General features: G+C 38.3%; 1 protein-coding gene across 1 annotated transcript; it reads right to left on the bottom strand.

Moving 5' to 3' along the window:
- Positions 1-280: 280 nt before the first annotated feature.
- rfc4 (replication factor C (activator 1) 4) lies at positions 281-16,138 on the bottom strand. Its single transcript, XM_084722394.1, has 11 exons — positions 15,963-16,138; positions 14,209-14,376; positions 12,653-12,731; positions 9,436-9,515; positions 9,198-9,317; positions 8,909-9,052; positions 8,038-8,158; positions 5,981-6,106; positions 5,814-5,894; positions 5,045-5,158; positions 281-767 (listed from the first exon to the last, which is right to left on the bottom strand). The coding sequence occupies exons 2-11, from the start codon at positions 14,322-14,324 to the stop codon at positions 672-674; spliced, it is 1,077 nt and encodes a 358-aa protein (XP_084578520.1). The 5' UTR covers positions 14,325-14,376; positions 15,963-16,138; the 3' UTR covers positions 281-671.
- Positions 16,139-16,248: the final 110 nt, after the last annotated feature.

The following is a 16,248-nucleotide window of genomic DNA, read 5'->3' as shown; positions in this document are numbered from 1 at the left end:
GTGCTGCTTTTTGCTGTCATGTATATTTTTTTGCTCTCCATAGTTTCAATTATAATAACTGACTTGACTGAATAGAGCGGTTCATGTGCAGACAGAAGAGTCAAATAATGAATTAAACGCCCCTTTTTATGTGGCCATGCACAGAGCCTGAAGAAAAAAACACAGATGAAACCCCAGTTGTGATATCTGTTATATCTGTATCTTCATAGCACAGCCCTCAGAGAAGCACCCCTTCCTGTGATGTTCTAATCATGAGCAATGATTTCAAGAAAACAAACACTGAAAAGTTAGAAAAAACATTTATTCCTTTCAAGAACTCAGAAAGTGTACAAAGGTGGTGAAGTACTTACATGAACAAAAGGGCATAAGGAGAAACCTGGTGAATTAACAGTAACAGAGATTTTGAAAGCATGTCCACATGGTTATGTCTGACATCTCTTAAGTGCTTGTCCCAGAGTGCAGGCAGACACCTTGACAGCTCTGTTCTTGGTTAGTAAATAACACCACTCTCATCTGGCATTCACTGGTGAATGTCCCAAACTTGAACTCTAAACAAACCTGAATATCAAACTGAGTCTAAGGGAAATCCTGATGTGTCCATCAGTCTGTTGGTCCTGCTAGAGGGAGATGACTGTACTCTCCCTGGGGAGGAGATGCTGCTTGGTAGAAGTTTAGTTGTTCTGGGAGGCTTCCTGCATGATGACTGAACACAGACTCAACATCTGCAGATATTCGTCTGCACCGTCTGACAGGCACTTACTCACAACCTGAACCAGAGAAGAAACACAAGAGCAAAGTGAGGATTTATTATCTCCTACATGACATATGAAAGTGCACTATGGCATAATCTAAACCCCAACTTCAAATAAAGTTGGACGCTGAGTGAAAAGCAAATAAAAACGGATTGCAATAATCTGCAAATCCTTTTTGACCTCTATTCACTTTAACACACTAAAAAGAAAAGATATTTAATGTTCAAACTGAAACAATTTATTGTTATTGTGTGAATATATACTCATTCACAAGCAAGGATGGGACAAGGTTCATCACTTTGTGAAAAGATGTGTCAGCAAATACTTGAACATCTTAAGAACAACATCTCTCAACAGACCATTTCAAGAATTTAGGGAATTCACCATCTACAGGTCATAATGCCTTTAAAAGATGAGGAGAATCTGGAGAAGTCTCCAAACATAGGGGGCAAGGCTGAAAACCAACATTCACTACCCATTACCTTCAATTTCTTCAGGCAACACTGTATTAAAAACTGACATGATGGTTAATTACAACACGGGCTGGGGAACATTTCACACAGTTCTTCACTACATCTACAAATGCAAGTTAAGACTCTACCATGCAAAGAGAAAGACATACATCAACAACATCCAGAAACACTGCAGACTTCTCTGGACCTGAGCTCATCTGAGATGGACTGAAGCAAAGTGGAAAAGTGTGCTGTGGTCTGACGAGTCCACATTTCACATTGCTTTCACAAATCATGGACATTGTGTCCTCTGGGCTGAAGAGGAAAAGGACCATCCAGATTGTTACTTCAAAAGACTGCAGCTGTGATGGTATGGGGCTGTGTTAGTGCCCATGGCATCATGGGTAACTGTCACATCTGTGAAGGCCTCATTAATGCTAAAAGGAACATACAGGTTTTGGAGTAACATATTCTGCCATCCAGATGTCTTTCTCAGAGACACCCTGCTTATTTCAGCAAGACGACACCAAGACACATTGTGCACGTGTTCCAGCAGTGTGTCTTTGTAGTAAAATAGTTCAGGCACTAGATTGACCTGCCTGCAGTCCAGACCTGTCTCCCACTGAAAATGTGTGCTGCATTATGAAGCACAAAATACAAGAACACAGACCCGGACTGTTGAGCAGCTGAAGTCGCGTATCAAGCAAGAATGAGGAAGAATTTCACTTTCAAAACTTCAACAATTAGTGTCTTCACTTCCCAAACAGAGTGTTGTTAAAAGAAAAACTGATGTAACACAGTGGTAAACATGATCCTGTCCAAACTGTTTTTGGAACATGATGCAGGCATCAGATTGAGATTCAGTGTATGTTAACAATAAACAATAAAGCTTATCCATTTCAACATTAGATATCTTGTCTTTGTTCTGTATTTAACTGAATATAGGTCAGAAACGGATTTCTAAATGAGGCCCAGGTTCATCAAATAAAAAACTAACTTGTAAAGTGCTATGAGCGTTCGAGTGCCTTTCCCACTGACTCACTACTGCACTGCACTTTCACATACTAACACCATGACTTTTCAAAACCACACAAACAATCAAGCTATTAAATTTTATTACCAGATCCAAAACAGCAACGTGTCTCCAGTACTCAGTGTTATAGATCCAAGACACAGCACAAGACAAGAATGCATCACTAAATCATTCTCCCATGCACTTATCCAAGTACCCGCTTATAAAAGCAGCCGTGGTCAGAGGTAATTTTTTCACACATGCACCACACTCTAGAATGAGATCCCAGGTAATATTAGAACAATAACCTCTGTTTCAAACAGGCACATGAACACTATCTGATGGAAGGACATTTGTAACCATTGATTAAACTCTAATATGTGCCCACTTCATTTAAGTCCTCTCCTCTCTGAATGTCTGTGTTGCTGTTTTTGTTCTTGTTTTTCTCTCTTGTTCACTGTCTGTTTTGTGATGTGGTTTTGTCTTTTATGTGCTGCAGAACAGGAACCTGCTGCAAACCAATTTTAAGAGTCAAGCCTGTTTAATAGCAACTGATTTTATCATCTGTAATGTGACTTTTAATCTTTTCCCGTGTAATAATAAATGAAATGAAAAGTTATCAATACTTAGTCGGATGAAAGGCGCTATAGTTGTAAAGTGAAAATGTCTGCTCTGCGATTTGCTTCACAACTGGATGTAGTTGTACAGACTGAAATCATGACATAAACGTGAGTATTCATTACCACAAAGGTGGTAACTGGTGCTAATTTGCCGAAACAAACGCTAATTTGGCTAAACCAAGCTAGCCATGACAAGAAGCTAGCTTCACAACTGACATGTACTTAAAGGGATAGATCACACGTGATGTAATCCAAGTCTCCTAAAGCCCCAACATGATGTTCACTTGCATGCGCACATTGTCACAACACACACACACACAGTTCAAACTAGACTTGCACCGATTTCAACTTTCTTAGCCGATTCCGATTTCCGATTTTTGAGGGGTCTGACCTACCGATTCCGATTTTGGCCGGTTCCGATTTTCAGTCTTTCTAAGAACTGTAATTGACAGCATTCACAAACATTTTTGCAACTTTTCTTGTAAATGTGTTCATAATAAGACACTGACTATTAAATATTCATTTAATACTTTCTCCAAAATCATCCAGATTACAACCAGGCCTTATTATATTTTTTAATGAAATGGGTGAATTGGGTGAATTGGGTGAACGTGATCTCGCGAGACCATCTCGCGGGATTTCGCGGGACGCGATTTCACGTGATCTTTTGTGGAAGCGGATGTAAACAAACCGGAGACTAACGCGGTGCAACAGTTTGAAGTAAAACTTTGCCGTGAGAAAAACAGACACAGAAGTTAAAGGAGTCTGGATGAGAAAATGTTTGAGGAGACGCATCAACACAGGTTGTTTATTCTTCAGCCAGAACAGGAGGTGAGATTTGAACTGTCCCTCTGTGAACAGCAGTCTGCCGCTAGCTTGCTAGCATTAGCCTGAAGCGCGAGAGAGTTTAACGGCTGTTCTGCGTCATTGTCAGCTGCTCTGTCTCGTTGTAGACGGTCTGTCTTCTCTTTATCCTGTTCTTGGAATCTGTCGCTGACACCATCTTCAAGCAGACGTGTCTGAGTGTGTAGCTGTTATCAGCGCTGTGTTGACGTCACGGTCAGTTTGTCTGCTGCGCGCATGACGTGACGATCGTGCAGAACGTGTGTGACAATGACGGGCACAGAACCGGATTTGTGACGCTGACCGGCCGGTCACCGGTCAAGGCCAGTCACGTGAAAACCGGCCCGATTCCGAGCATTGCCGATTAATCGGTGCAAGTCTAGTTCAAACAGTGTGCATGCGCACGCAAACGTGGCTCCAAGCTACAGATCTACAGTGAAGATTTAAGCCAAAATCATGGTGTAGATGATGTCTTTCAAGTGAACTTAGCACACTGGGGCTTTAGGAGACTTGGATTACACCAGACGAGCAGTATGGAGGAATTTTATTTTATTTATTTATTTATTTGTTTTGGGGTTTTTTTTGTTATATTTTTACATTTGAAAACTGGTCACCATTCACTTCCATTGTTTGGGAGATTCTGTAACGCTGTTTTCCTGTGAAACTCCAGCAGTGTTTTGAGGACTAAGAACCTAAACCCGACCTTCAATCAGCATGAGGGAGAGAAGATAATGACGAATTTTCATTTTGGGGTGAAATATCTCTTTAACGTTAGCGTTACTTTAAACTTGCCTGTGGACATCAGCTACAGTTGTTTACAGCTACAGTATTTGTTTTGTTCAAACTTTACAAATATTGACTGTGCTCACTCCCATCTTTTCTTGTAAAAGAGTTGTCAATGGTTTATTAACCGATGGGAAAACTTCCTCACTGTAGCATTCCTATTATTGAGGGTAAAATGCGTCCAGCTGGTGATTATCAAACTCATTACCAGCAGGACTGCTGTGAGCTTTTCTTCACTCATCGCCACTTTAATATAACAGATGACCCATTCTATTTTCCCCACCATGTAAAAGGTTTTATCTGTTGCTGGCATTGAGACAATACAGTCCAATGTGATCCATCCCTCAATCACTGCATCTGTGTCTCTGTCAATTAGATTATGATTGATGCTCTGAACAAATTCTTTAACATGGTATTTATAGTATGGTACCTGGTATTTATTGTGTGAATTACTGCTTCTGCTCCTCAAGTTTTGTATCACATTTAATAAAAAGGAAATAATCCCTGTTTGACATCTCTACAGTCACAACAGTGACAGCGGTAATGTACCAAAAACGTCAAACAGGAGCCAGAATCACTTACCGCCATCTTCTCAGTGATGGCTGACTTCTGCTCGTCACTCAGCTCCTCCTCTATGATAGCCTCATGGAGCTGACTCAGGATCTGTGTAGCTGCATAGCCTTCATTCACCATGTTCTGACAGAGGAGATGTTCAATATGTGAGGGAGAGTCAGTAAAGTACACAGGCACTGAATGTCAACATCAGGGAAACATGGAACATGAAAATTGGCTTCTCTGGTAATTTTCAACACTAGAAAAGCCAAGGCACCCATTTTATCATTTTGTACTTGTTTCCAGTCTTTTCCCATAGGTGATCATTATTTTTGTGATGTTTCTAGGTGGAAATTTGTTATTAATAATAATAATAGTAATTCTAAATGAATCTAAAATTTGGATCAGATCACTGATGGTTATTATCCTACAGAAAAATACTGTTGTGAATATATACAATCATTATAATTTACTACACATGATGGCAGCAAAATTTACATCTTTGCATCTTTTCAGTTTTTGAAAAAATAAATTATCAGAATAAATGCATTAATCTCTTAGTCTGTATTTATCATGAGAGATAATAGTTTGGAAATCAAAATTAAACTTATGGCCGTTCTAGTAGTTATGAAATTCTGCCATTTCTAGTATTAAATGTGCTCTTTAGTTTTCATCATTAAATATTTTAAGTCTTTGGCTGAGATATATAATTTAGACAAGAAAACAAAAGCATGTCAAACAAAGTGTTGCAATTTAAAGTACAGACATAGACAAAGCTCTGACATGTCACAAGACCTACTTTGACTGCAACCTCTAGTTTCTCAAATGTTCCTTTGTAGCAGATCTGGAGCAAGTTGTCAATCATCTTGGAAGGGACGACCTATGAGTGGAGCAAAATCAGACAAGGTTTCAGGCGTGCAGGACATGTTAACTGCAGTTAGTAACTGCTACATCGTCAGTTCTCACCCCGGCTATTTCAACGACGGTGCTCTCTGTGATTTCTTTGTCCACGTTGAGGCGTGCAGCACTCTGGAGGAAGGTGATGGCTTTCCGCAGGTCTCCCTCAGACACCCTCACCAGGGCTGCTATGCTCTGTGAACACAAACAGTCATCACACCTCCACTTCAGCAGCTGTGCAAAGAAAGCAGTTACAGTTCTCTGCCAGAGCTGAAGCTGAATATACCTCAGGTTGCAGTTATATGTTGGGCTGCAACTAATGATTGTTTTCATACTAATTATTTCTTGATTAATTGATTCATATTTGCTTGTTTAAAATGTCAGAAAATGGCGAAAAAAATTGATCAGTGCTTCCCAGAGCACAAGATGTCGTCTTCAAATGTCTTGTTTTACTCACAATCCAACAATATTAGTTTACTGTCATAGAGGAGTAAAGAAACCCCAAAATATTCACATTTAAGAAGCTGAAATCAGAGAATTTGGACTTTTTTGTTTAAAAATCACACAAAACAATTCATGAAGTATCACAATAAGTTGTTGATGTTTTATTAGTCGATAAACTGATTAATCGTTGCAGCTCTAGCAGTATGTAAGTGCAGTAAAGAACTGCATGACATCCCTACAACCTGTCATTATCACCTATGTGAGCTACGTCTCCCTGTACTTGCAATTGATTGGTTTTAGATGGAAATGAGTGTAACATTGATGTCAGTTCAACTGAATTCCACTCGCTCTCTCATCCTTTTGGAAAATAATTTCCGAGTGTCAGAATTTTTGTGCGTTTTTTACCAACTCACTCTTTACAAAGTTGACAGACCAAACGTCAGTTAAACATTTGGTCTCCTCCTCTCCCCATGTGCAGTTTGGGCAAACTCATTTTGTTATGCTCTTTTTCCTTTCCCCTGTTCTGACAACCTGCCAGAGCTTCCTGTAATTGGTATCAAAGTACAAACCTTTCAAAAAAAAAAGTTTTCAGACTAAAAAAGAACCAACCATGGTTCAGTCTCATCCAGATTGAGACCACCTCTGCTTTGTCAGACCATGGTTGACTGTTTGGTCAAGGGGAGGTTTGACATTTGTAACTCTGGTTTACATCAAACTGATAAGTCTGAAAATTTGGAACAGACAAAGTAGGTGTGAAAGGGAAAGCACAATTTGTAAGTTCCTGCACCTTTTTTTTTTTTTTAGTCAAATTCAAGCACTTTTCATGCATTTTCAAATTTTTCCAGCACCTTACAGCTGGTAAATGACATTCATTTACAGGTACATCCTCAAAACGTTTTCATCAGATGTTGTTGTGCTATAAACAACTAAAATTATGTTTTCTGACAGAATTCTACAGAACAGAGACAAGTTAAAGGAAAACTACACAAAGTTTCAGGTTTCAAAATTTGACACCTGTCTGTAAGTAGACTTGGCACCCGGTAGAGCAACATTAATCGCATCAATCGATCATTGATAATGATTTCAGCTTCTTAAATGTTGACTATTTTCTAGTTTCTTTACTCCTCTCTGACAATAAACTGAATATTTTTGAGTTGTGGACAAAACAAGACATTTGAATACGTCATCTTGGACTGATCAACACTGATCAACAATTTTCAACATTTTCTAAGATTTTACTAATTGATTAATCAAGAAAATTATTGAGAGATTAATCGATAATTAAAATAAACTTGCATAATAAATAATTAAGATAAAATAATCCTTACAGAAAAACAATGTAAAAATAGGTCCAAACATTGTGTGCTGTATGTGTTTGGACCTATTTTTCAAGTGTCAAGATTGTGACAGGATTAATTACTTGATCAATTATTTTGAATGATTTTTTTAAAGAAAAAAAAATGTCCAAATTATCTGATTTCAGCTTTTGTGAAAGTAATTGATTACAATTTCAAGCACGTCATCCAAAATCGAAGCACCAAACCTCAGACCTTAAAAACACCAGATTAAAATTCAAGCATTTAAGGCTTTTCAACACCAGTGCGAACCCTGAAGGTTTGGTATTATTAGTAACTAGGGCCCAGAACTAAAAGGCCTCAACAAATCTCATCTTTCCCTTTTACCTCTTTGGTGTACTTGAGGTTCTCCTTCTCACAGATGTCCAGCAGCCGCTCTTCTTGGATCTGATTTGCTAGAGGTTTGAAGCGAAACTTGGAACATCTGGAGGTCAGAGGCTCAATAATCCTGGAGAACAGACGCACACACACATAGCAGGGTTAGGGTCTGTCACTAGGGGTGCAACGGATCACAGTTGAACTGTACGGACCACATGTGAGCATCATAGTTTTACTGTCACTGTTACTTTTGTATAAGTAATAATACCCGAAATCTCCATGCAGAGTTGCAGTGAAAACACAGGACAGATGCTGCTGTGTGCAGCGCATCTCTGTGAAGAGCGACTGATTTAAAAGCCGTCACATCGTCTTGAGTGAAATCCAGACCGTAACTTTGTTCACTGATGTAACTATGCTATCACCAAAGAAACAGATCATCAAACTGTGATGTTCATTGAAACTTTGGTGATATCAGCTGTCTTAACTTCTACACAGCTCCTCTCTGCTCACCGGTGCAGCTCTGTCTCACCCCGTCTGTGACACAGTGTGTCTGCTGATTGATTGATTGATCATGTGTATAATGATCTAATATATGTATAGTATATACATAGTACAGCACTGTAAAAGTTTGAAGTTTTTAATATTATTACCATTATCATTACTATTATCATTATTATTACATTACATAAGTACATTTTTAAAATAATTTAACCCTAATCCTACCACTTTTTTCTTTTTTGCTGATCTGAAAAATGATCCGATCCGTGACTCAAAACTGTGATATCTTCCGAACCATGAGTTTTTTGATCTGTTGCACCCCTATCTGTCACACACACACAGTGTGTGTTTGTGTGTTGATGAGCGGGGTGAGTCAGCGGACCTGCTGATGTAGTTACAGATGAGACAGAAGCGGGTGGTGCGAGACTCCTTCTCCATGGTCCGCCTGAGAGCGGCCTGAGCCGGGGCCGTCATGGAGTCCGCCTCGTCCAGGATGATGATCTTAAAAGGCGGACACGACTTCCCACTGCAAGCACACCCAGACACAGTGACTGTGAAATTTAATATTAGTTAAATTTACTGACTAAGAGATGCATCTGGGTTTTTTAAGTTAACATGGTTGTTAGAGGAAAATTGGCCCATATTTGATTATACATGTGATGCTGACTCACTCTGAACGAGTCCCGGCCACAGTGAGCTGAGCAAAGTTCTTGACCTTCTCTCTGATGACCTGGATGCCTCGCTCATCGGAGGCGTTGAGCTCCAGCACCCTCTGTCTGTACAGCTCAGGACTGCAGTAGAGGAGGACGGGACACGAAGGAAATCCATCAACAGAAAACATGTGAGTGATCAAACTAAAACAAAAAAACATGTCTGATTTTGCCACAACACTATTAACAGATCCCTCACCCATAAAGTTCTCTGGCAGCAGCTAAGATGGTGGAGGTCTTTCCTGTTCCAGGAGGTCCGTAGAACAGTAAGTTGGGAAGCTACAAATAAAACACAATGTCTAGTGATGGCACAGCACAACTGCAAGACTTAGCTGATGTTTGTCTTTTTGTAATCATTTTGTTTTGAACTAATTTAATTCCTTTATGCTGTTGCAGTGTTATAGCTTTATTGTCATAGTGTTATTAAGAATGTTTTTTTTTTCGCTAAAGTGCTGAAAGGAAGAAAAAATATATATACAAACAGAAAAAATAAAGAAAAGATCATTGGTGTTTAACAGGTTTGTTTACAAAGTGACTTAAATTATTTCTCACATGCACACATTGGAAGCAATTTGGGGTTCACTGTAGGGATTTACCAATTCAATATTAGTAATGGGAGAGTAATCCAATGTGATCTATTAGTACAGTCATTTCCAAAGACTGGGTTGTGACTCACAGGTGGGTCACATGAGATTTTATTTGAGTTACCAAGTAAATAAAACAGTATGGAATAAATTCTGCAAATTAAAGATTTGCAGTACAGCTTTTATAAAGCATTTAAAATGTCTACATTGTTTTACTGTTGAGAGCAAAAAACAATAGTCTGTTGGGCAACTTATTTCAGTAGATTTATGAGTTCTTTACATAAACTTAAATCATTTACTTATCAAGCACCCAAATTTAACAAATCAGGTTCACAGCTCACTGTGAACAATGACGCTACTGGACATGAAAAAGTTGTACAAAGTCATCTTCAGTTCATTGTCATGCTCAGACACACTTCTGAAAGTGGACAGAAGGAGTCTGGTATATTCTGCATATATTTACTGCACATTTAACTGCATATAGATATTTACTATGTATACAATCAGCTTCAAAAAGGTGCTAAATAAATGATCTCTTTTTGATATTGGAACACTTTCCTGAACGTCACATCACAAGACGTGCAAATAAAATTGAAAACATCTGCATGACATGCAGATGTTCTGTGTTGTTTGGGTGAACTAACTTAAAATTGTAAAGTGTGTGATGTATTGGATTACAAAAGCAAAAAAAATGGATGATGACTGGTTTTCTCTACACGTGGCTCACAAAGCCAAACCAAAATTCTTTATAGACTCTACAATGGATTTATGATCCAAAGAACAATCTCAACATTATACACTGCCTGGCCAAAAAACAGTCACCACCTTGATTTAACCAAGCAAATAGATAAGATAATTACTGCAGTGATTAATATGTTTGAGCTGGTAACAAGTTATTGAACTCTAACTGATGCAGTGAGCAGCTTCTCATTTCTTAAACAACCATGTCAGAAGACATATCCTGTGGTCGAGGAAAAGATGTTACTCTGTTTGAGAAGAGTCAAATTATTGTCCTGCATCAAGCAAAGAAAACAACTAAAGAGACTGATGAAACTACTAAAACTGGTTTAAGAACTGTCCAACACATTATTAAAACCTGGAAGGATAGTGGAGAACCATCATCTTCAAGGAAGAAATGTGGTCGGAAAATAATCCTGAATGATGGTGATCAGAGGTCACTTAAATGTTTGGTGGAATCAAAACAATAGTAGAACTCACAGCTGTGTTTAATAGTGAAAGAAAGAACATTTCCACACACAATGTGAAGAGAAGTCAAGGGATTGAGACTAAACAGCTGTGAAGTCTTAAGAAAACCACTTATCAGTGAGGATAATCAGAAAAAAAGGCTTCAGTTTGTTAGGGAGCATAAAGATTAGACTGTGGATCAATGGAAAAAGGTCATGTGGTCTGATGAGTCCAGATTTACCCTGTTCCAGAGTGATGGGGGCATCAGGGTAAGAAGAGAGGAGGATGAAGTGATGCTCCCATCATGCCTAGTGCCTACTGTACAAGCCTGTGGGGGCAGTGTTATGATCTGGGGTCGCTTCAGTTGCTCAGGTCGAGGTTCATCAATGTTATGTGTCCAAAAACTGAGGTCAGTTCACTACCTGAATATACTGAATGAACAGGTTTTTACATCAGTGGATTTTTTCTTCCCTGATGACACGGACATATTCCAAGATGAAAATTCCAGGATTCATTGGGCTCAGATTGTGAAAGAGTGGTTCAGGAAGCATGAGTCATCATTTTAACTCATGGATTGTCCACCACAGAGTCCAGACCTGAACCCCACTGAGAATCTTTGGGATGTGCTGGAGAAGACTTTACACAGTGGTCTGACTCTCCCATCATCAATACAAGATCCTGGTGAAAAATTAATGCAACTCTGGACAGAAACAAATGTTGTGACATTGCATAAGCTTACTGAAGTGATGCCATGACAAATCCATGCTGTAATCAAAGCTAAAGGCGGCCCAATGAAATATTAGAATGTGACTTTTTTTGGCCAGGCAGAGTAGATTAAAGAAAGATGGAAACAAGAAAGTTCCTCATCACTGACAGAGGAAGAATGAGTCTATCTGTGCTATCAAACATCTGCATCTGGTAAGTGGAGAGAATTTTGCTGGAAGAAAGTGATATTGACTTATTACACAAACTCAGAAAAAAAACATTTTACTGATGACTCAAAGTGCTGGAGGCGATGCAGCTGTGTGAATACTGATCACTATCATATTTTTGGGACTGCAATGTAATTCATTCATTTTGACAGGATATACATATGGTAATAGAGACTGTGCTTGATATTAAGGTTCCATTCAGTTTTAATGGATTATATTTCTAACAATTACCTAAAAACATGATTTTAAGACAAAAATATATTTGAAATAATTTTGGCTGCAATTAAGAAAGCCACAACTAGAACATGCTTTCAGCCAGAACCACATATATTACAAGAATTTACTGAAATTATTAAGGATATTTATGTTAAGGAGAAGCTGACATTTTCTTTAAAGCTGCAAGTAAGTAGATTCCAGTCATGCTGGGCCAAATGGATACAGTGCACTAATACAATAGAACCGTATTATTTTATTTGGTAACTCATTTCCTGGGTGTAAACAATGGGAAAAATAATTTCTCTATTAAACATCTAAAGTGAATTAATGACAGATGTAAAGATGTTCATCCCAGTCATGCTGAAAAAGGTTTATGTAGTGAGGCAGAACGGTAAATGATTTGTGAAATTCTCTTAATAAAAAAAAAAAACACAAGTTAAAAAAAGATTTATCGGACTGGATAAAATAGTAAGCACCATGATAAGAGCATGATACTTACATCTGCTCCTTCCAGAGACTTCTTCAGAACGGCTACCACCTCCTCCTGGAAGGCCACCTCATCAACACACTTCGGCCTGCTGCAAAAACACACACAGCCTGTTAATATTTGTTTAGCATGTTGACTCATTTATCACACACATCAGGACAGAATATACTCCCTCAGTAGCCTCTTTATTTGACACACCTGTAAAATCTAATGTAATCCAATACAACTGCTCTGCCATAACCTGTATCTCCATGAAGCTCAGAACGTTCAGTTTTTGGTGACACTGTCCGAAATACCAAAAAGGTGGGCACAATATTAGAATCACCACTTAGAATAATGCATTCACCACTAACTATGACCTCAGGGCTAAAACACAAATTAAATTATTTTATCAGCCATATGAAATGGGAAGACTCCAAGTTCCATATCGTCTTTGGTACTACTGGGTGGTCCAGATTACCAATATCTGGGTCATAATAGAACATGGCACCACATCTCCTTTACCCCTAAAGCTAGACTTGTGCTCTGATACACTGAAAGATCTGCTGAAGACTACCTGTAGCCCATTTCTCAAGAAATGCTATAATAGTCTGGTATAAAGTAGAAGCACGTCAGATCTATCAGGTTTTACATCAGTATGGGGAAACCATCAGTGTTCTCCAGGCAGATGTGACTCTGTCTTTAGATTCTGGATATTCTATGATATGTAGAATGACGATGATGAATTTTATTGTTAAAATGAATTGCAAAGAGTTTATAATATTCCATCAAAACACTTTCTCAAATACCTACAAATAAGGAGCTTCATTTTAATAGCATGTAAACAGTCCTTTTGTAGAACTCCTCTGTTTAGCCTTGAAAAGGCTGTATGAGATGATGACTGTAGCTAAATTTAGGGCTGCAGGATTTGGTAAAAAAAAAAAAAAAAAAGTCATATTGTGGTTATTTCAACTGAAATTGAGATTGTGATGTGTGTTACAATTAATTGAAATGATAATTTCTGCATTACAATTTTCATGTTTCTATTAGGTTGCCTGCCTGCCCTCACATACTTATCTTTTTGGGCATAATACATCCACCTATGTTAAGACTGTCAGGTCAAATAAAAAGATATTTTAAATTATCAGTCAGTCCAAACACTGTATGCAAACTGCCTGGAAGAGCACAGAGACACAGACAGTTGGACATTGATTGAAAAGTCTTTCTGCCTGTTTAGCCTTAGAAAAACTGACTTATGCCACCAAGGGGAAAATACAGGGACATTTTAGTAAATATCTTGAAAGTCACCAAACAAGACATTTGCGGAGTACTTGAAAATGAGAATCTTGTAATGTTTATTTGCTCTTTTTTATTTTGTTTGTTTATTGGTTTGTTTTCTTATGTGTATGTAGATCTTTAAGTATCTGTTGTCTTAATTTTGATCGATCATGAGAAAAATCAAGATTATTTTTTCCTGGTCATGATCAGGCCTGTGGAGAAGTTTGCTATCAGAGATGCTTGTGGTGGATTCAGTCTCCAGAAGCAGAAACAGTCTCACTGCACAGTACACCTGTGTGATTCATACTTACTATTTTTCCACCCAGGGAACAACCTTGGCTTTCTTCTCTGCACTGGGCCCTGCTGCTGCCTTGTCTTTCTGAGGTCTGGCAGACTGAATAGTCGCTCCTTTCAAAAAGGCCTGCATCACTGCTCCTGATGTTGGTAAGAGCAGCACAAACACCCAGGGACAAACAAGCCTACAGATGCACAAATAGACACACACATTAGACAAATATTAACTAAAAACAAAGCTGCAGCACAAAACGTCTCTTGGATAGAAGGTACACAGTGTCTGTAATACCACATGCTTATTTAGAGGAGTCAAACTACTGTATTACAGGGGGCTGAACAACTCCTGCTGCCCTCACATGACTCATGTGCAAGTACTGCACTATTGTTATATCTGATCATTTATTGTAGATGGCTTAGGATTTGTTAATCATGTGAATTTGTTATATAATATGTATGTAAAAAAAATTGTATTTAGTATTTATACATTTAAGTAGGGCTGGGCAGTAACTTGATATAATATTGTATTATGATAGACTATCATGATAGATTTTGCATATTGTTTTATCATGATATGGCATAACGTTGTATTTTCCTGGTTTTAAAGGCTGCATACAGCGATTTTCTGAACTTTGTCCACCTTGGAGTAGTCAACAAGTCGTCAGTCACAGCCTACATGATCAATAATTATCTATATCGACCGATATGAATCTTTGTTATTGTGATGGGTTTTTCAGCTATATCACTTAGGCCTATATTTAAACATACTTTAAACTGTTAACAGTTAATATATTGTTCAATAATCAATAGCTCAAATTTGCCTTAGCAATGAAAATGCTGTCATTTTGTGCTTCCTTTTTTAATATAGTATCACTTCAGGCGTTTTAAAAATATCATTTTAGCACTGCGATCGGATAAAAATTGAAATTCTACCTAACCCCAAGGATGAGGGAAGAAAAGAGGGGCAGACTTTCACAGGTGTTTGTTTCCACCACAGCTGATATCTGGACAGTTAACAACAGAAACTTACTAGGTGTTCACATTGGTACCCAACCAGGCTGCCAACAAGACAGAAAAGTAATATAGTCATTTAACGAATAATGTAACTTATTAGTTTTGATACCAAGTAATAAGTGAAATTACATTATTACTTTTTAAAGAAGTAATAAGTAAAATGTGTCTTTTTACACTTCCTGAGTAACTTATCCAGCACTGGTAACAGGACAGCCATGCTACAAACATATGATCATCTTATAGACCATGATGCATTGCTATAGACTAAACTAGCCAGCAGCATATAAAGAAGTTAAAATTAGGTCAAATTTAAACATCTACAGCAGTAAAACATACACATTAGAATATTAATCCACAAACATCCGGTAAAATAATAAAACCATGGCAGGGAACGTTTTAACAAAACATTGAGTACTGTTACAGTAAATTTTGCTTGTGCCAGATTAAAAAGGAGAAAAGAAAACTAAACGAACAGTTTTTGACCGAAGTTTGGCAATAACGTTACTACCTCCCAATACAGAGACTCAGTGTTATGGCTCGTGTTCTGCACTGACGTTGTGATTTAGCATGACAAACGACATATTATTGCCATAAGATATCTTAGCTGTGATGAATAAATGACAGTTACTGTTAGATGTTAGTAACTAACAAGCTAACAACAATTAGCTAGCCAAGTTAGCTCGTGCTGGCCTGTTTATAAGCAGCTAACAGTTTTAGCCACGTTAGCAGTCCATTCTGCAGATACAGATATTACACTTACTGTATATATGAGCCTCTGAACAGACACGGTCTGAGATAAATGTCCCACAGGCTCAGCAGATGCGTGACAAGCTCCTAAATGCAATATTTCACTGATAGCAGTAAGGAATCCACAGCCCGCTTGTTGTCATGTGTAAAGGCAGCTCTATCTTCCCGCCCTGACGGAGAAAACAACTTCCGGCAACGTCATTCCGTGGTTTCCAATGAGAAGCTGCGGATGCTGGAGTTGATCCTTCCCCTTCCTTTCCTTGATCTACTCCCCTCTCATCCTTTCTTCTTTTTTCTCT

The sequence above is a fragment of the Lutjanus erythropterus genome, chromosome 7 (genome assembly GCF_056507025.1).
Source record: "Lutjanus erythropterus isolate fLutEry1 chromosome 7, fLutEry1.hap2, whole genome shotgun sequence".
Classification (NCBI taxonomy): Eukaryota; Metazoa; Chordata; class Actinopteri; order Lutjaniformes; family Lutjanidae; genus Lutjanus; species Lutjanus erythropterus.
Note: the sequence above shows the minus strand (reverse complement) of the source record. Positions and strands in the feature narration are given on the sequence as shown.